Source organism: Ammospiza nelsoni, chromosome 8 (assembly GCF_027579445.1).
Source record: "Ammospiza nelsoni isolate bAmmNel1 chromosome 8, bAmmNel1.pri, whole genome shotgun sequence".
NCBI classification, from domain to species: Eukaryota; Metazoa; Chordata; class Aves; order Passeriformes; family Passerellidae; genus Ammospiza; species Ammospiza nelsoni.
In genome coordinates, this window is record NC_080640.1 from 16,620,244 (window position 1) to 16,642,432 (window position 22,189).

Genomic DNA, 22,189 nt, shown 5'->3' on the forward strand with positions numbered 1-22,189 from the left:
TTAGGTTTAAAAAAAGTTGCAGAATCTCTATGGGATTGCTCTTTCTTTTTTTCTTTTCTTTTTTTAAAAAAGCCTCAAGCACACAGTCACACTGTAACTTACCTGGTTATATTTTACAAATGGGGTCCCAATTCCAGACAACTTTAATGTTAGGCAGAACTCTGCACCTGTGAAAATGAACAGTAGCCCTCTATGACATTAACTAGAATAAAATCAGGCCATGAAAAAGCTTCTGTTTTTTCTATAATGAATAATATTACTGCATTCTGTTTTCTACTCACACTTCTGTGAGTTGACAGTATGCTTGCATGATTAAGATATAAAGCTAGCAAATGTTTTAATTCAAATATTATTACAAATGACAAAGAAGTCAGATAAAACCAGAGATTTTTTTATTGCACAAAATAAATTATATAGAAACAATGCAACAAAACAACTCGTATTGTAGGCTGCACAACAGATGTTACAACATGAATATATTTATTGCTTTGAGAAAGGAGCAATTCAGTGCTAGTAAGCAGATTAGTTATACTTCTTGCTCATCTAGATTTTTCATAAAATTAATCCAACTGGGCTAGAGGCATCTTGCAGCATACAGGTCAGGCCAAATTGTTGTTTGCTATCATCCATTATAAAGGTGCTGTAAACCCTCTTGTCATTAGCATGGAACACCAATTTAGCATCACCAGTACTGAGCCATACAGGTAGTTCACTGTTAGAAACATCATTACATATCTGATACATTTATACACAAGTCCTAGAGGCCCACTCACAGGCTTTGCATGAGCTGTTGTTTCAAAATAAATCTTGCTTACAAATGTGGATGCAGATTTGAACAGGCTTCACTCTACATCAAGAGGCACGACCACGAGGTTTTGCCAAAAAACCCCAAGTACAGCACTTCCTGTCCCTAAATGGAAAATTGATCACTAGGGCTGACTCAGTTATAAGTGTCTCACTTTTTCTAGGGCCACACTCAGATTCCAGATTAAAAAACTCCTCACATTCCTTTGGTAGAACTGGGTGAAATTTACAGTGCTTTTTAAAAGTACTTCAAAACACAACATATTTGGTTCTTCAAAAGATACAAGCATGCAGCACTGGTATTGCACTCAGATCACATGGATTTTAAACTGCTACTTTGTGGACCCTGAGATGTTCACCCTAATGAATTACTACAGAAATCAGCTCTTAACAAAAATTATAAAAATGGGCAACGTTCATGTAATAAAACACATCAAATCCTGATCAACTGCAGATCTTTGCAAAGCATGAACGTAAATGAGAGAATGGCATTCCAAATGTTTATAATCTGAGTCAAATTCTCCCCCAGTTTGTTAAAGACACAAGTATTTACTCAGTTGAGTTCCTACCAATGAATTCTACTGCTAATGTACACATTATGGCAAAACTTACTCATGAGAAGGTTAATATAATAAGAGTAAATTTAAGCAATATTAGTCACCCATGAAAGGAAATTAAGTGAGGAAGTGGGAAGCCTGGCTCATTTCAAGTCTCAGCTACAAGGATAATTATAGAAAGTCACTCCACTGAGGTCAAGCTGGAGAACTTAACTGAGCATCAGGCCCATGAAGTATATCTCTGTAGAATCCCACTGAAATAAGTAAAGAGATTTTGGATTGTACACTAATATGTACACAAACAAATATGGTTGTCACTCTTTACAATACTATAATAGAATTCTTTACGTATTTTTTCTTCCCTGAAACTGTGTTAATGCATTATGATGAATCAAAACACAGTTGAAAGTGAGGTTTCAAATAGCTGCAAAATATTATCAGAAGTCAATTATTCTGAATTTTAAAAAATAGTATTAGCCCAAATTCTCAGAATCTTTAGTGATGCCCTCACATTCCATGCATGTACCCAGCAGCAGTTTCCTTTGAAGGAAGGTGAGTATTAAACTTGACTAATCTTGCACACTTTTTCATCGAGGGGGCTCTTCATTAAACACTGTATGTAAAATTCTGTCATCTTATAAAAAATGTTAGTAACATAGTAAGATTCAGCTAAACAGCCAGATATACCCTGAAATGTCCATTGAAACACATGCAGCACAAAAAATGATTAGCATTTTTTATACTTATTATGAAGTAGAAAAGTTATAAGGCAGGATGCAGCTAATATCAAAGATGAAAAACAGCACCACAAGCCTGTGTTTTGCAATTGCTTTCTGGTTGGACACAATGTATTATCATAGTCAGATACAACTGATTAATGTGAGAAATGCATTTAGCCCAGCTGTACTAACTATACAGCTTCACACAGAATAAACATTCCATAAATCAAAAGAAATTGCATTTGAGCACAAAAAAAAAAAAAAAGTGATTCTCTAAGCAGCATTTTGTTTTCTTCTTTTTTTTTCCAAAACATTAACATAGATAGATATTGGACTGATTAAATATCTACAAGTGCTTTTCCTTTACAAAAATACATATATTCGTAAGAGTAGGATAGACTGTCATTAACAATGACCTGTGTTTTTTTCACTTCAATTTGAATGATTTATAAGCTAAATTTTACAACCACAAAAAGGTTTATTTGTAATAGGATGTTATCACTTTTGACAAAAAGCTTAAAACATTTAATATTTTAAAACAAATTAGCAACGTAAGATCACAATATGTTCTATGAGCTCCTAAGTACTATGAGGGCTGCTTTATTAAAAACTGGTAACTACTGATCAAATGCAAGGAAGCATTAGAACATTATTACTGCTCACCATAGGCTCCTTTCTTTTTACTTGGATCACAGCTTATATAAGGACACTTAGGCCCCCACCCCCAAAAAATCCATTGAGAGTAACTCTATATCATCTATTCAGTAGCCTGGAACATCCAACAATTCAGGCTTTGCATTAATTTAAAAAAATGCAAAATATTTTCCTTTCGATAGTTAAGTCTGCAATAAGGGAAAAAATGATGCATTGCTTCATGTTTGTGCTAAGAAGCTTCTATTTGAGAAAAAAATATGATCAGTAAGTATTAGAATGAAATCTTTCAGCCAGCTAAATAATTATATTGACCTATTGCTTTCCAGTTTAGTTAGCCACTATCCTGGAAAGGGAAATAAAGATAATTTGGATTTTTTTATTCTCTCTGTTTTATACTTCACAAGTAAAATAATCACTTCTTACTAATCAATGGTCTCACATCAAGGACAGCAATGCCATTTGCTAAAAAAATAGCTATAAAAATCTGTAAAACATACTTAATATCTTCTCATTATCCTCCAAATCAGTCCTTTCCACCCTCCAAAATATCACTGAACTACAACTAGAAACCCCAAAAGTAGCTTGGTGACTATTTTGTGCTTTGGAAGGTTTACAGGATTGACAGCACACTGAGTTTTTTGTTAGTTCACAGGCCAGGTATAGCAGACACATCAGTAAATGCAAGCCATTGTGCTTTTTCTCAGGAGCATGAGCTGGGACTCAGAGCTACTCCATGTCTGTTGACTAAACCTCAATGGTATTCCTGTTGTTTCTTTCATTTTTAATTTGTTTTGGAAACTGCTAGGTGTGCCTAACCCTTCAGCTTGGTGACACAGACAATTACCACTGGTTCAGCTCTGCTTGACTGACTCCAGGTACCTCTTGACCATTTAGGCACTCCAGCAAAGTGTCAATGTCATATTCCAAGTTCATTTCTGGGTGGCATTACCTTTGGTATTAAATAGGTCCCTTAAAACTATCAGGCAATCAGATTATCCATAAAAATAGTTTATTTTTAAAAAACCCTAGTTTTTAAGAACAAACTAAGTATCTAACAACAAAGACTAATTTTAAATCAATAAGTGTGTGATATTTTTTCAGTAAAAATGAAGCATGTTTCATTTTACCACAACAAAATTCAGGAGACAACAAGAACAATATCTACCATACTCAATATAATACAAAACTGAATTTTAAGAGTAGAATACCACTATAAAATATGTGCCTTGCACTTTGACAATAACCATCTTCATTAAAACTTCATTTGTAATAAAACCCTCAGTATGTTAACTAGCAATAAAACCATTTTACTGTGCAGCTATTTTGTATGTTGTAGAGTAACCTTCTCTCAACTCTTTGCTTTACACTGTCATAAGGAAAAAGGAAAATGCACAGTAGCTAGTTCTGTTCACCTCATCCTGTCAACTGTCAGCCGTGTTAGAAGCATGTCCTAAAAATACATGTAGAAGTTACTTCAAAGAAGAAGACCTAATGGTTCAGAAAAGCAAGCAAAGTCAAACCAATGCCTATCTTTGGTTAAAATGAATGTAACAGCAAAATCTACTGCTCTACAGACATCTCTCATTCCAGAATTTCTCCTCCATCCTGATCTTACCAAACTTTGTCTCCTTCTGCAAATACAAAAGATAGCCTGGACATTTCTACCCATGTACAGAGCTCCTCTGCTTCACTGCCCCACTCCAGGACCACAGAGACCTAAGTTAAAAAAAAGCTACCCAAATGCAAAAGATTTATGGCACATACCTTGGACAGAAGGATCTTTTGGGAATTAATTAATTAAATAATTTCCTATTCTGCAACCTAAGGTTTTAATCTGACCTACAGACAGTGCAGACAGAAGGTAGAAAAGATCAATAGGTACATCTCCTTATGAAAAAAAAAATTAAATATTGCAGGATCATCTTTTGAAGGACATTCCTGCAAGGGATGTTTCAGCTCAGGTCTGAAGGTCAGACAACCCCTATGTGACAAAATTAGAGGTAAATGTGCAGTTGGAAGTTTTCACATTTCCTTCAGGTGAATCAATCCCCTCATGTTTTGGAACTCATCCTGGAACACACTCCAGTAGGCTACAATCCCTCCTCAAAGAAGTGTTTTTAGCTGAAACCTGTATAGAAGCATAACCTTGCTCAAATTGACTGTGAAGGATTGAAAATGCAGAGCTGTGAAAACTCTGAAATCCATGAGAACTGTCTGATAAATGCAACCTGACTGACACCTCATGCGCAATTTCACCTTTATAAGTCCTTAATGTTTTGACTTTTGGGTAGGAAATGGGATGCAGTATGGGAATGGTCAAAAGATGTCTAAGAACGTAGAATTAATTACTGGAGAGAGAGAGCCTGTTTAGACATTTTAACTGAGAAAAATAAGAAGTCAACAGAGCCTAAAGTAAAATGAGAAAGGAATATGCAGCATGATATATGCATTTTTAGAGGAAGCTAAGAGATGCTTTCAATCTGCCAGATTAAGAGAAGTAACTGGACCAAACTCTTGGATAAAGATGTAAGCCTTAATTGCCTTTGCACTTTTCCAGAACAAAAATGAGTTTGATCAGTGAATCAAGAATAACTTTTTTCTGGTCAGTGAATAAATATCTCTTGTCTGCAGTTATATGAAAAAGTAAAAAACCAACAAACAATTCAACTCAGTGATTAGTTCAATTAAAGGACTAAGCCATGGCCTATTTTTTTTTTTTAAACAGCAGGGAAGAAAAATTGTTTACTTCTCTCACTAAGTCATGTACACCAGTTATTCATGGGAGAGATGAGATGGAACTCTGGACCATTATTTTGTCTGCAGTAAGAGCCTAGCTTATATCTAAATGGAATGGGATAGGATCAGTCTCTTTTCTCCTGCAGACACACTAGAACTGTTTGTGATAAGAGCAGAAAAGTCAAGTTGTTGGAACCTATGGAGACAAAAAGACGAAGATCCAGAATTAAAGGGATCCTCATGCAGAAAACGGAATATTTTCAACATAAAAGTACTTATTTTAATATAATTTCTACTGAGAAAGGCTGGTTTTAATTTAAACTATCTAAAAGAACACATTTCTTTTTATCCTCTTTTCCCATGAAAGCTTCTCAATACAGTATGCTTATGATATATTCTTGCTGAAAATATTAAGACCATAGATAAAATTCAGAAGCAAATATTACCCTGTCAAATGAAAATAATGGGCTTAAAAGGTATTCTGTATTAATAATCAGGCACTTCACTTTGTGTAACATTTTCAGTAAAGTCAAGATAATACTTGTGTAACTTTTTTTTGCATAACTGCAAGCTGGCTGAGTATGCACAATATACTTCTTGCACTGCACACTCCTAGGACCCAAATCCCCAAAGCTTTCATGTGAACAATACCAACTATAGAGATGAGTCACTTCAGTTATTGCAGCAATCTTATCTGGTATTTCATGAAAAAATTCCTTCACAGGACTAGGTCCTTAGCTACCAGGAATGTAGTAATGCATCTTGGAAGATATATTTACTGATTAATCATCTAATTCCATATTGTTTGAGATATTACAGATCTTGTTTCTAAATTCTAGCTGATGGCTTGTTACTTGATAAATGCAGCAACCAGCTATGCTCAAAAAAAAAGTTGTTTATGATTTTCATTAATGAGCTTTTCACTTCTAGGGGAAAAAAATCCACGCAGCACCAAATGTGCTACATAAGGGACAGCAAGGTTAGGTAGTAGTGCAGAATTTTTTAGGTCCCTCTGCAGTTAGATACTGCTAATATGGAAAAGTCATAGAAACACAGTGGCAGCAACACTTATTTTATATTCCTATGTTTTACAAGGATGCAGTGGTGACACCTTGTCATGGAAATGCTCAGAATGTGTGACTTTATCCAGGCATCAGTTCTAGCATGGCATATGGTGCAGTCTGAAGGGAATGCCTAGGTACTCATTTCAATTTACCCCATCTTTGGCACACAGGAATCTGCACATGCATTCTCATATTCCTATAGTGCTCAGATACTCTTAATTGGCACAAATAAATAAATCTGTGTATCTGTGTAGGCATGGCACATATGTACTATATGAGTGAAAATTTCCTGTAAAGAAGGCAGTGCCTGTGTTGAACAAGCTGCCCACTTAAGATATGTATTTCACTGGCACTTTACTTTTAAAAAAATGATTAAACTATAGCAGCACTCAGGCACCACGCCATCAAATCAGAAATGCAGAAAGTGTAGGCGGTTAGTTCATGCATTTAATGCCGCCATTCGCAGCTGGGAACGTCGGTTCAGATCTGTCAGTATTTTCCATGCTCAAAATGAAGATTTGCTTTCTGTAATCTAGCTTTAACTTGCATCAAGAAAATACCAGGAATCAAAACCAACATCCATCTCTGATTGAGAAAATTCATGATTCTCTGAATTATGAATATAGGAAGTTATCAAACAGTCAAAAAAGCTTCTATTACTTGCCATTCCACCGCCAAGGTAAAATAGTGCTAATTCCAAGGGTCCTGGTTAGGTGGATGGATTAAAACTTGTATGTTCCCGTCTTTTTACAACAAGTCTGTTCAAATTTTTTCAAAACAGCAAACACAATTGTTGAGAAAAAAATTGTGCTGCGAACCAAGCAGAAATTATGCTTAAGCATCCTAGCGTTAGTTTTGGGAAACTGAAACAGGTGTTTTATGTCAAGCAAATTTACAGTGAAAATTCTGGTACAAAAACACATGAAATATATAAAAATTGTAAGGTGTAATTGGTATGTGCATGTAAATATTTACAAATCATATCCTATTTCTACTGTACAAAACAACTGTATATATTAAAGAGAATGATTTTCAATCAGAAAGCATGCTCTGCTCTTCCAAGCTGCTCCATGAGGTGGACTTCTTTATACAAGAAGAATCCATTTTTCCCTAGAGACTCTGCAGAGAAGGGCCCTCCCTACAAGGAGCATCTTCTTTCTGTCAGGTAGTGCTTCACAGGCTGGGTGGGCAGCAGGATGTCTGCTCCCTGCAGCCAGCACGTCCCCCCTGCCTGTTTCTGGGCAAAGCAGGGCCTGTGCTGGCCAGCACACTGCAGAAAGGGGCAGCAGCTTCTTCCTAAACATCTTCCTTCCCCAGTTCCACTGGCATTCCACAATATGTGCAACCTTGACCTGTAATGGCAGGGTTCCTTAGCAGACTGCTATTGACAGCATCTTGATTTCTGCATGTCATATGGGCTTTGGAGTGCAGTGGTAGGATTCAACCCAACTTCATGGGATTCCTCAAGTCACCAATGTTAGAATACTTAACAACATGAAAGGGGACAGACCTAATCCACAACCTGCTTATTTCTCCTACAGAACATACTACTGTACATGAACATAAACTTACAAAGCCTTACATCTATCTTTTGTATTTGATCCCAAGAAAGATTTTTCACTTTGTCTATCTAAGAATGATCAGTTCACTCTACAGTAGCTTGTGAAAAATTGATTTGGTTCCTTTTTGCTGTATGCAAAAGGCATAAGGAAAGTAAATAGCTATCTACAACACTAGCAGGCATGTACTAAGTAGAAATTACATAACATGACTGAACTATAAGTATCTCCAGAGAACCTGATCAGAAAAACTCAACTGACTTTTAAGCAAAGACAACAGAAGACAGAAAACATAAACATTGCTACGCTCCCTGCAACATTACCAAAAACCCCAAGGAACATCCCATACTAGAACCAATATGCTTGTAATACCTAAGGCAACAATCACTTTTTATCCAGCACAACCAGGTCTTAGGAAAAAAAGATGACCTGAAGAATTATTTTGGTCAGACTGCTAATCTTCAGTATTGCATTACCTCTAATTTTATGGAAATAGTTTTATGATGTGACTTAACTAATGAAAATTTCTGTAATGAATTCTAAACTCCAGATAGTCACAAGAGATACAGTAATGTCATTAAAGCTATATATTTTTTGTCTTAGTATATTATAGACCTCTATTCAATCTTAAAAGAAAATATTTATTATGAAAAGTAGTAATTATGAAAAATTTTGCCTTGGCCATAATTTTGTAGAGGAATTTAGTTGTTCCATAGACATTTGTATTATTTTACCTTCATTTTATGGAGGTTTTATTAGAAGAAATGTAATCTGACCAGAAGCCATTTTCCCAAAAATAGCTAGTATCCCAAATTCCAAACTTCAGGGAAACCATGGAAAGTGCAATCACAAAGGCTACAATGCTTTCAAGCAATATTAGCAATTTTAAGATTTAAAATTAGTATTTTGAATTACCATGTTCTACACCTCTTGTTCAGTGTAATTAATCTTCATTCACTGCAAAAGGACTGTTGCACACTCATGAGTGAGCTATACCTGGACCCATGAGAACCTTATCAAGGAAAAGGTAGTGGCCTAATCACCACTTTTCTAAATATATTTTCTGTACAAAATATTGTCAAGGTATAATCCTTAGTTATTTTTACAGTACTCTATGATTGAAACAACAATATTCAGTAAAGTAGCAAGTGTGTGAAACTGCAACACCACATGAATGAGCACTCTGCCATTTTGCTAGTGTAATCAATAGTAGGACCAGAAAAGTTTTCTAACACGCAAGCAAAAATATTCCATAGGTTTTGAGTCTTGACTGTACACTTCATGATTTTGGCTATGATTTGCAGCACACTCTTAAGATACACAAATATCTTATGCACATTTCAGTAGCAGAATGGCACTTGGCTTGCTCTAATAGAAACAACAGAGATGCAACTGACAATTTTAAGAAAGACAATGTCCTTATTTGCATGCTGAAATTCTGGCTGTGTCCCCCCAATCCAGGCACATCCATTCATTGTGCAATCTGTCGATGGGTAAACAAATAGTGCAGGATTCATCTCAGTGGGATCTGGCCCTTTGGTCTAACCGAAGTCAATTCTAGGTCGATACTGAAGTACCATAGGGTAAGACTGAAAACAAGCAAGGGAAAAACAACAACAAAAACAGACAAGAAAGCATGAAGACATGATTCATAAACAATACAAAGAAAATGCAATTAAAGACTACCTTAAGAATAGCCAAATCTTATCTCTAAGACAGATGTATATGACAATGTTAAATTCATCCCTGTACTTCAAATCTATTAGCTATTTGTCACTGATACACAGTTTCTGTATCTGCTTTTATATATTTCAATATTTATGTTTTATTATATTTATACTTGGGAGTGCTCAAACAAGTCTGTTTTCTGTGTTGCTGTGTTTGATAAAAAGCAATCTTGACATTTTATACTTTCTAAACCAAAGTATATTTACAGGTGATGTACTTGGAAATTTATATATACAGAGGTTCCATAGCTAGACTATAAAAAAAGGTCAAATTGCTGTCAGCTGTTTTTCTGAGAGATGACCTTCTCCCCAGATCCAAACTCCTTAACCTCAGATCTAGTGATAAGTTTTTATTGATTCCTACTGAAAAAAAAAAAAAAACACCAACAAAGCAAACAAAAAAAAAGCAAATCAACCTCTTGGGTCCCTAAATTGGACAGAACTTGTGGAATGGCAGGGAAGAATGGATGGGTTTCCCAAAAGGGCTGTAGAATATCTGGGCACTTGTTGCTCAAACCTCTTATTTTTCCGTCTGTCAGCATTTCATTTGTCTCAAGTCTTCTTCTTCATTAGCATACTGGGTATTTTCTATAGCATAAAACCCTGGCAAATCTCATTGTCTCAGCAGCTGTATGGCCTTAAATACCTCCCCACCATACAACAGAGGCAAAGCTAATATAAGTTTTTCTAAATTCAAATTTGGAAATACAAAGAATTATTACAGAAGCTATCATTAAAACCAGAAACATTTTGCTTCATTCTTCAAATGCAACAGAGATGAAGAAACAAAGATATACCCCAGAGACCTACAGGGTTAATGAATTTTCCATGCCATGATAGTAAAATATCACCAGAACTAAATGTGATAACACTTGCAGGAGATTTACAAACTGGAGTTCAGAGAAATCACAAGGTAAACCCAGAGGTATTAACAGTACCAGGAGTATTTAGGAGAGAAGACATGTAGTCTGCATGTGCAATTAACAAAAATGTATCTGTGGTATCACAAATTACTTGGTCTCTGATTAATTTTTTCTTTGCACAGGACATGAATACCATTTCATTTAAATACTGTTTCACATTTTGACTTTGAGTATATAAATTGTCTCTAAACATGTGCAGATCTAATTGGAAGTGAACACAGGCAGAGACAGAGCAATCACCACACTGAAATTGCCAAGTAAACCAGTGAGGCTCAGTGTTTTAGCAAACAAAATCACAAAACTGTACAAATCAAATGCACTATGCTGGGACAATTCTAATTATTGAAGGAGGCATGAGTGTAGTAGTTCACTTCCACCACTAGTGAGGAGTGACCCTCTATCACTAGCTCTAATTTTTCCTCAAGACAAAAATAGTATTCCAAAGTTGCAAAGTAACTTTTAGAAATAAGTTAAAATCAAAATTCTCAATGAGGAAAATGAAATACTGTTTCAAGGAAGCAGATTGGTCACTGAAATTTAGAAATCAGCTTCAGTTTGCAGGTTCTGGAGGTTTTGCTTCTAGAGATTATTCAGTTTCTAATTTTAAAAATATGAAAAGGAGTTTAAAGGAGTTTAGAGAAATCTAACATTTTTTTACTGCATCAAAAAGGACATATGAATTCCCACAAAGAGATGAAACCAGTGTAGTCTCTTAATTCACACTCTTAAGTTTTGATCCCTTGCCAGTGACTGCCCAATACTGCTTAGTTAGAGTAATGAGATAGCAAGAGTAGATAATTGTTTGAGGCTGATAGGCATATCAACCTATAGAACAGTATCTTTCAAAAAAAAAACACAAACAAAAACTGGCCTATGGCACAGAAGACAAATTCCTAAATCCTTTGAATAAAGTTTGTGCTGCAGGAATAAAAATGCTCAGACCTTGCTCACAGAGTTTTAGCACTTTATAGTGAGGAATTATAAAAGCTCCACAAGCTGAACTACAATGGAGTGCTGACAGGACCTTAGTGACTGCAGTATGCACAGTTGTGAGTGCCTCTTACCTGATAGAAAGTGCCATCCTGTGAGCAGACTTGCGAAGATGAGCAGTTCTGACACCGAAACTGCGGAGGAGATGATTTTCTGATCAGATAAGAGGCATCCACAGCTGGACATACACATTTACCATTTATTGATTTTTTAAAAAAAGTTTAAATGTAAAGGTTACAATCAATTTACTCATTTTAAAACAGGAAGGAATTGTTTAATGAATAAATGGATATTTTTCCCTTTTCTTGTCTATCTCATGTAAGGTCCACAGCTATGCAGTAAAAGCTCAGAGATGAAGACAATGGATTCACTCGATCTTCATTCAGAAGGATATTGTTAATTAATTACCATTGCAACTTCATTGAGGAGAACAAAATCATAGAAGCCTAGATATTACTGGATTTATTACGAGCAAAATTAAATTTTTTAGAGGTGTTAATCATCCTTGACTTCAGGGGAGTGATTTAAAGCTACGTGAAAGAGAAGATGAACACATACCTGGCTATGCTGTATGTATATAAATACGCTTACAAACTTAAGCAGGAGTTGTGAACTCTTGCATTCACTAAATGTTAAAAACTATAGTTCTGAGATTTTTGAAAATTTTTAGTGCAAATTTTTTTTAGCAAGATTATAGTTACCGTTGCCTCTAATTTCATGTAGTAGGCAAGGGCTGCAGGATGAAATGCCATGAAAAAATTCCATTATCACTGAAATTGTTGCCTCAACACTTCCTAATAGGACAGCCAATGCTAACAAAAATACAACATGGCAAACCAAACAGACATCCACTGGTTTCAAGGCAGTATTGGAAAAAACTCTAGTTAAAGCTCTCTTGGGGGTTTCAGCAATCACCAGATTTCAATGCAACATTACTTTCAAATTTATCAAATACTTGCCTATATACAATGATCTCCCTAATTCCTATCAAAATCTATCCTTCCCCCTCCAGCTTCAGATTAAGGTAAAACTTTAGGAGACTCGTGAATTGTTAACTTTACAATGTGTTAATTCTCCGTGTTTTCTGTCTGTGCCCCAGCACTTATTATTCTAAGCACTAGGAAACTTTAAACAAAAAAAGAAGAGAAGGAGTTTGGAATTTTCTCCAGATCAGTACATTAAGGTATAGTAAATGCTTAACCTCAGCTGCACTCCAATTTAGCCTCCACTAGTAATGACAGACAAACTTGCATGTGCTACAAAGACCAATCAACAGGCACACACAAACAAATGCATAAAAGAAAGAGAAGAAAAGGGGATATGACTTCTAATAAAATAATATACAAGGCAATACAAAACCAAACTGAATATAATTTCTGAAAAAAAAGTCTTTTTTAAAAAAGTTAAGTACTGCAATTCTAATTTATACACATGCAGCAAGGAAAACCCATCTGGCTGTTATCTGAATGTTATTGTTATATAGCATATCCAAAAAGAATAGATGCAGTATTAACAGAAACATTAATAAAACAATTAGATTTCACCAGTAATCCTTTCAGCGTCACTTTCAGTTTATTGACTGAACAAAACAGGTTCTTACTGAAGAACTGTTGGATGCAGATTCCCCAACTATTATAACTCAAAAGGTCACCAAAAACAAATTTAGTGAAGAACAAGGGCTTGGGTTTCCACTTACTTGACTTAAAACTCTGAGGAGAACTTGCATGCACACATTATACATCCACTATTCTGAACTTTCAGAATCTACACAATATATGTGCTGAAGGGTTTCACCCATAGGGTTTTACATAAGAAATTCAGAAAACATGTAGAAGGCATTTTAAATAGGGGTTTTTTGAAGGGTCATAGATTATATTTGGGCCTAAGATGTGAAAGCATGTATAGTGTCTATAATAAATACACCAAAACATCATTTATCAAAAATGTAACAGCATTTACGTTTTCGCCTCTTAGTCTCCATCTTGTCATATAGATGAATTCCATAGTGTGATCCTTCCCCATGATTTCTCCGTTGCATAGTACATCCAGCTTAAAATACAACAGAACAACCAGTAAGACAAAGGGATGCAGAAATTTAATGTCTAAAGGAACTCCTAAGTGAATCTCCAGAGTTAATCCTTCCACTCCTATCATTATATAATGATACCATCAGACATATATATCAAAGCTGGATGAAGACAGCATGCTGACAATATGGTTTTTTGTACCCTGGTATTCACTTTTGTGTTTTTATTTGAAGTGTGGACAGAAGGAAGTCTGCTACCGAGGTATGAAATCACCAGTAGACAAACATTCCCTATATTTAGCTACACTACACAGTATCCATTTGAAGAGAAAGCCTTGTGCAGTATTTTGAAGGCCACCTTGCTATGCCAGTACTCTTTCAAACCCAAAGATATAAACCAGAAGTATAGTAATTTTCATTTAAAAAATAGATTGTAAAGAAACTTAAAAAAATTAGTTTAAAAATAACTAAGAAATTACAAGGAAAATGCGCTTCAAAGTACACAGACATTCCTTAACTGAAAGCAAAATACAGAGAAAAGCAATGATCTCAGCATGAAAAATGCCTGCTTTAAACTGTATTATAGCATCTTACTGCTGCCTGCCACTGCAAATATTTGACAGTATTTTCATTACTAGACCTATAATATTTTCTGTGTTTCAGAAAAAAAAAAGGCAAAATTTCAAAGTAAGCAGATTTTTTGTAAAACAAGGCATTAAGGACAGATTAAAAACCAAATGACACCAAAAAGGCTGATCAGTATGTCATGACACCGTGACAAACTCCTCTGCATCGTTATAACCTGTGCACCAAACCTAACTCTGCCCTACTCCTGACCAAAGCTGGGAGGCTGCTGCTGGTGCTAAAGACAGCCTGCCCTGCATGGAGCCTTTGGCTCCTGTACAAGAACAGGCTGAAGAAATAGTCTGTGCTTCAGTCTAAATTCCTGTATCCCTGGAAAGAGGGAAAGCAGGTTCAAACACGATTAAATTTCACAGAAATATATTATGTTGCAGGGAAATAAAAATAAAAACATCTTTCTTTCAAATGTACCTCATAGGAACTTGGAAGTTTTAATTTTAAGCTGAGAAACTTTTTGATAGTTCCCACGGTCACTCGAGTAGAACAGCGGATAAATTTCTTCATTAAGCCCTAAAGCAACAGCAACAAATCAGAAAAAAACATGTTACAAATTTAAAAATTTAAAAAACATGTGAGCAATCTTTAGTGCAGGAGCACCTATAACTGATAGTCTTTTCAATCAGTAACCAATTCTCTTCTAATTCATAATGACACCATAGGTTCTATTTTGTTCACTTGTTTTCAAAATTTAAAAGATGACAAACAACTTCATTTGACCCTGGTTCTTGAGATATTTCTAAAAGATACAGAAGGGAGGAAAGAAAAAAACCAAAGCCCAGCTACCACCAAACCCATCAAAACCCCCAGAAGAACTTAAATAATCAGTGTGTTTGTGTTAGTAACACTGGGGGTCAAAGAAATGTTGCATTTCTTAGAAGTGTTAAGAACCTCCAAAGTTATACATGTAACATAACACTTAAAAATTACAAGTAGCTTTATTAGAAAAGTTCTTAAATATATTTTTCATTTTATCCTTCTATTTGTAATTTAATAAAACATTGTAAAAACCTAAGGTGATTCCTAAAAACTTTCTTGTAGACTAAGTATACTAGGTAATCCCCCTCAGGAATAGAAACCAAATATCCCTAATTCTTAAAACACCAATTGGCAGGTATTACTCCACACATTTTGCAGACTGAAGTGATCTCCCCATGGCCACAGACAACACATCAGGGTCAGAATCAGGTTTACAGCTCAGAAGATCTGGATCCCAGTCATTCAGGGCACCACATATTTGATAAGCAGGTTCATTCTGGCATGTTAAAACAGTAATCCTCAAGGTATGAGGCAGCTCACCTTCAGCTAGCTTTATAAATACCTCTGTGGTGTGCTGTAATCTGTTGTGTAGTGCAGTTATATACCATAAAGGCTGTAGGCTACAAAACTATAATCCACACACAAACAAAAATTCCACTGTCACAGATGGCTTTCTGTATAGAACTGTATTTTCATAAAATTCCAAAGATGCACTGAAATGCCTCAAAGGAAAGGACTAAATAAGTGTGAAGTGGGAACAGGTCACTACAATCAGGTTTATTTTTAATGGTTATAAAATGATTTGGTTCCTGTAAGATGCTATTTTGTCATCAATAAGTACAGCACAGCTTGTTTGCTACTCACTTTGACAACATTATCTCCTGACTGCCCATTGTTGCGCAAACAGTCGAGGCAGATTGCAATCTGTGGGTCACTCCTGTGATAGTCTTTGTCTTCTTCATTCTCATCACACTCCTCATCTACTTTGGGTTTATCAGCTTTTGGACTTTCATCTGTAAAATATGAAGATCGTATTATTTAAGTATAAAGTAATTAAGAATCATATATATAAGGAAGTAAGGCATTTTTATGAGCCATAATTTTTCTTCACATTAACTTCACACAGTTTTAACTCAGTGCATTCTTAAACTGACCAACTTAAACATCTCTGGAAACTAATTTTCATGGCTGAAATTTTAATGAAATATGCAAACAGATTTCTATGGAACAGAAAATAATTAGTTGATGGACTATATTGGGTATGGCTGTCTACTTCTGATATAATTAATAATTTAATTATATATATAAAATATATAATTATAATTATATATATTATATATAATACATATATATTATATATATATTATTATAATTTAGTTCAATAATTAAAACCCTGCAACTCTGCATGCATCACAATCACTCAGACATGTAAACCTACTGTATAGTGTGGCAGTCCAGTGACAAAAATAATGTTTTTAAATAAAAAACAGAATGACTAATACCAACACATATATCGAAGTAACACAGCCAATCAACTCATATTAACTGTCACAATAATTCAGTGAAGACAAATGCCTGTAATGCAATCACAAGGCAAACTAAACCTTAGACTTCATCCACTTTTGACCAGATCTAAATAGGTCACTGTAAGAACTCCAGAAGGACTTAACAACTAAATAGCCATATATTTACTTACTCCCTTTTAAAAAGAAAAAAATATAAGAAAAGAGGAAAGGTCTGTGTATTTTTTAGCAGAGCTTATACAAACTACATAATCACATAGAAAATGTTATCCCCTTGCACTCTGCTGTTAACATGTTCTACTGGTTCCTGGTTAAAATTCTAACTCTTTGGAAAAGTACCATCTTGTATGGTTTAGAAAGGTTTAGCAAAGTTGAGCACTCAAATACCAAGACTGGCAAGTACATTTAGATAAGGCTGCAATGTATGTAAATAATAACCATAACATGGAGTAAGGTTTACAGATTTAGTGTACAGTATATAATAATCTTATTGTACACATTTAGCTTTCTTTTCTGTATCCCCAACTTACTTATTTTGATTTAAAACAAAGGCTGCTCTCTATTGGAATAAAACATTATCACAATTAACTTGAATAAGCTGCCTTCATGTTTTTAAAAAAACCTTTCAGATCATGTTCTACTAGTTTCCTACACTTACCAGATTCTAAAGGAACTTAGAAGAGTTCAGATGAGAAAATGGAATGTAAACTTTAATAAACACCAAGCCATAACCAAGTTTCTTGACAGAGTAATTAGTTGCCTTTGCTCAATTTCCATATTCAAGAAGAGTTTTAAGCTGTATTCATTACTTTTCTCTCTTAAAATTTTTAAGCTTTCACTAATTATGCAAGATTTATCCCCAAGTCCCTATTAGCTATTGACACATTTAGTTGAATGTGTATCATATGCACATTTTATTCCTATCATCTTCCATGAGCAGAATTTACAGTATCAAACTGCAGATATTTTTTCTTTTTTTCTGAAAGTCCAGGAAGCAAACTTTATCAATTGAGCAAGTGCAGTCTACCTGTCACAAGCATTTGTTTACTTCAGGCTGGAAAGTACCACTGAATATTTTCTCTCTGTACCATAGCATTTTGTCATTCATCAATTCTTTCTGGCAACCACTCTCCTACAGGAGTCACCAATGGCTGAGATCTGCTTTATTGTTTAGGTTTTTTTCCTTCTGATATGTGAAAACTTTAAGTCCTGGGATTTTTTAACAGCTCTTAGATTCTTAGGTTAGGAACTGTGCTGCAACCTGTGGCACAGGACATAACTGACAGACTCTTAAACTACAGTGACAATCTGATTGCAGATTGCAGGGCATGGTATTGACAACTGAAACAGTCTCTTTTAAATGAAATTATCCTCAGCAAATAATTTCTTCCCAGGCAAGATTCTAAATGCTTGTTTGTGGCAGAAAATAGCTTAAGTGCTCATAATTTGTATCAATGCGTTGTAATGACTTTCAAATACTTTGCAGACACAAAGTTCCGTAGCCCCAGGCTACAGTCTCTAACGGAGTTGGATACATCTGTAGCTACTCAGAAGTATAATCTGTGAGTTAGTACTTTCCTCTCATTCACAAAAAACAATCCAAGCTCTCACTACACTGACTAACTCATCTCTATTGGATTTATCATTAAATTAGTAGAGGAAGGTAAGAACCAGAAGAGTAAATTGGTCAAAAGTAAGTCACGTTATACAAATATGCAAATTATGTGTTGATTCCTTCTACGTATATAGCAGAAGATCATTTTCTAAACAGTCAAGAAATGTCTCTATCTCACAAAAATATTTTCTGAGTATTTTTTAGAACTGAACAGGTATAAACTACATAGTATACTGTAGTAAACTAATATAATTTCATCTAAACTGTTCTGCAATTCATAATTTATTTATATAATAGAGAAAATAACATTGTCCCTCACAATGAATGTCTAGTCCAAGTCAACAAAACTTGTGAAAAAGAAAATTAAATGTTACGAAGTTGAAAAGAAGATATTATAATGAAATGAATGCAGAAGAATATAAGATGTTTACTTGACAGTTACCCTTTACTGAAAATAGCTATTTTTTAACTTAGCAGAGTCTTTCACAAGTTCTTTAAAATCAAATCAAATAGGCTATGGTATTAAAAACTTGATGTCAAATTAAAGGGGCATAAAACCAGCTGGTCTAGTCCTCGCTTAGCACCTCAGTACTGAGTTTCAAAGTTCATGGGTCAACTACAAAAAATGAAACAAAGCAAAAAAACAAACCAAAAAGCCCAACCAAAAAAGCATTATGGGATCTATAGAAAACAATTATTTGGCATGTGTGGAAAACTGTTTTACTGCTTGTCATAACTAATTCTTGACAACCTCCTACTTAACAGATGGTGAAATTTGGTAACAGAAAGTAATTTGTAAAAACTCTGTAAAAAATCCTGCCATGCTCTATTAAGAAAATTAAGAATTCAGCTGGACAATTGTGAGAGTGTTGCAAGTGAGAGCCTAAGATAATGCAAATGAAATAATAGTAAAACAGCTACAGTTTGTTAACAAACTGGTTGATAGATAAGCAGTAGTATGTGAAGGCCCATATATCTGCACAGATTCACTACAAGTTTCTGTAGTATCTTTGAATTCAGGAAAAACAAAATGTACTTGTGTCAGTGAAGAAACTGGTCTTAATAAACAGTGTTACTTAACACACAGATGAAAGGGAAAAAATCATCACCTTGTCCATTTTCTTGAGGTTTGTTTTTCTTCCAAAATTCAATCTCTCGCTGCAGTTCCTCTAGTTAACATCAAAGAACAGTAATGTGAATTTTCAAATCAATACCAGGTATAAAATTAGAAAGAGCTATATTCCCCCCACCAACCCAAACAGTTCCCAAAACCAAATAAGAAACTTACGTTCTCGAAGTCCAGGCACCAACTTAAATATAATTTCCTCTAAGGTGTTATCCAGCCTTTCGGAGGGAAAAAATACATTTGACATTAATGGATACTAGCATTTTAAGTCTTTTTAGCGTTTAAATAACAAAAGCTTTTGAGTAACGAGTTGCATTTTTCTAGTAAATAATGATCCTATCCTGTCAAAGTCAACTGATTTTAGTTTGAGAGACGACATGCATTAAAGCTTATCTCAACCATATCCTAAATGGATTTATCATAGAAATAACGAAGGAATTACTTTTTTAACATATAAAGATAAGAATGAAGCAAAAGATAAAAACATTATACTCTAAAATTTTTATTACTGAATTTGTATTACACGCAAACAGCAGTGCTACTAGAAGGAACAAACTGGAAAAGTAGTATTCAATTTTAAGGTCCAGCTCATGAGTAGTAAGCACGAAAATGATAAACTCCATTATCATACTAGGTGTTGAAGTGCTTTGGTAATAAGCCTGTTACAAAACCTGAATAGACTATTTCCTACTTACCATACCACAGCAAAGCAGTTTCGGCAGGATAGAGAAGACCACAGAGCACCCATGCTGCTCTGACTTGATAGTTCTCAGCACCCAGCACAGTTAATTTGAACTATTTAAATCTGCCATGTGTTGTACACCAGAAGAGAGTACACTGCACAGGCATGTCCTCTGATACCCTGATATTAGTGCCAAAACTAGTTATCACAGTCCCTTCCAGTGTACACACTGCAGTTACTCTTGTTGCTGAAGCTAAAATACTTTTCTTTCCTTTTCTCTTAATTTAACCAACTATTCTATCCATTTAGTTTATCATCTGCTTTCTAGTTCTACTTCCTCTCCTGGTCTCTCATCCTTCAGTTTCCTCTGGCTTTCACTCTGTTTCCTTTTCCTTCCTCTCCTTTGCCCTTTATGTTCTCCTCAACAGAAACTCCCATTGCCCACAGCCTAAACAAAAAGTCATGACAAAATAAAATACTAAGTAATACAGAGAAATTAAGTATCTTGACATTCAGTCAGAATCTGGCATATTTTAAATTGCCTTATTTTTCATCTCAATAACAATATATTTCTTTATATACATATTTGCAAATACATGTGTGTACGTGGTATTAATAATACACTATAGGCCTGCTAAAAAAACATAGCTGTTCTGTCATTTGTTCACCAACAGCTGCAAAGCAGGAGTAAGAATGAATGTTTTTATTGTTGAGGAATGTCTACAATCAATATAAATTGATAACAATCATCTTAAAATAAATACATGAGTATTCAAGGTTCTCCTTAGAGAATTTGTACTTGCACTTTACAACTAGACCCATTACCCAACCATCAAGTTCTGAGACCAGATCCCTGTGGCATCCATCAGTAGATTCAGTCATACCATAGAAATATTTTTGTTTCAGCTACAACCACAACCCATTTTTATTGCTTCTTCTTAAGGGGACAACAACAACAAAAATTCAGCAAGTGAAACATCCCTCCCATAAAAAAGAGACAGCACTTTGTCACAGATAAGAAGGAAATTAAAATTGTAGGATGTCTGAGTGCTGGCTTTCTGATAGATACAAGGTAGGTCTACCTTCCCAGGTGGTGTAACTTGCAGCCTTCTCTGTCAGTATCTGAGGGAACTACATGGTGCTGCTTTCTGTGAGGTTCCCACAGCAGAGCACTGGGAACTTGGGAACATGCCTTAGAAATGGAATTCATTTCACACTGTAAGAAAGCTCCAACCTTCATAATTTACTCATTAAAAGAAATGAAATGAAATAAGGACTTCAAAAGAGAACACTACTACCTTAATTAAAAATCCCTCTGTTCTTGAGGATGGTATAATACATGCTGGTTTTCTTTCATTTATTTTTGAAAATTCCCATTTAGCACATTCTAATTTACTTTCAATGGCTCAAAACAAAAGTCACTGGTAATGCTAAGATAGCAAAAAAAATCCAGTATACTTTGCAAATTTACCATGCTAGAAGCAAGAAGTGGCTTCCCACTCTAGTCAATACCTAATTTTTCTCCAAAAACTAAACAAAAAAAACCCAAAAAACTTCTTTCTTTACAGAGGATAAATAGTAATCAATACTCTGACAGGGAGCGGAAAAAAAAGTCCAATCTGATCTTTAAATGCAGGGAAACATGAAATTATTACAAGATTCTCAATTTCAGATGCATCTTTCAGTGTTCCCATAATCCACACATGTAAGCAGTCTGACATAAATATTTGTATTTTTGTGTCTCACATCAAACTCATTCCAAAATGAAACTACTTGAAAAAAGTGGTCTCAGTCATTTACTATGATACTTCCTGTTAATGCTGAAAAATGAACATTGATATTTCAGAGATACCTCTTTCCATTCCCACATCTTCCAACCATCTTCCAAGTCTCCAAACCAGAACATATAGAAAAAAGAATCAAGAATTTCTGCCAGCTTAGTATAGCTCATTTTTCCAACCCTTCTATAATACTGAATGAGTTACAAGATCAACATCTGGTAATCTGATAATTACCAGCAAATGTGAACCAAACTAAGACTATTGCTCAGGAAAACTTGCATGCACAGGGCTATGCTAGCAAGAGA

General features: G+C 34.9%; 1 protein-coding gene across 5 annotated transcripts in view; it reads right to left on the minus strand.

The window, feature by feature from the left end:
• Positions 1-370: 370 nt before the first annotated feature.
• The window catches only part of PCGF5 (polycomb group ring finger 5), a 100,067-nt gene continuing 78,248 nt past the window's right edge, over positions 371-22,189 (minus strand). For 4 of the 5 annotated variants that reach the window (XM_059477442.1, XM_059477443.1, XM_059477445.1 and 1 more), the window contains 7 exons: positions 19,584-19,639; positions 19,405-19,464; positions 16,022-16,170; positions 14,813-14,911; positions 13,693-13,782; positions 11,808-11,867; positions 371-9,682 (listed from right to left, as the gene is read on the minus strand). In XM_059477442.1, coding sequence (XP_059333425.1) covers positions 9,635-9,682; positions 11,808-11,867; positions 13,693-13,782; positions 14,813-14,911; positions 16,022-16,170; positions 19,405-19,464; positions 19,584-19,639 — 562 coding nt within the window. In that variant the 3' untranslated portion in view covers positions 371-9,634. The remainder of the gene's footprint in view (positions 9,683-11,807; positions 11,868-13,692; positions 13,783-14,812; positions 14,912-16,021; positions 16,171-19,404; positions 19,465-19,583; positions 19,640-22,189) is intronic. The other variant, XM_059477446.1, reaches the window with a different exon arrangement.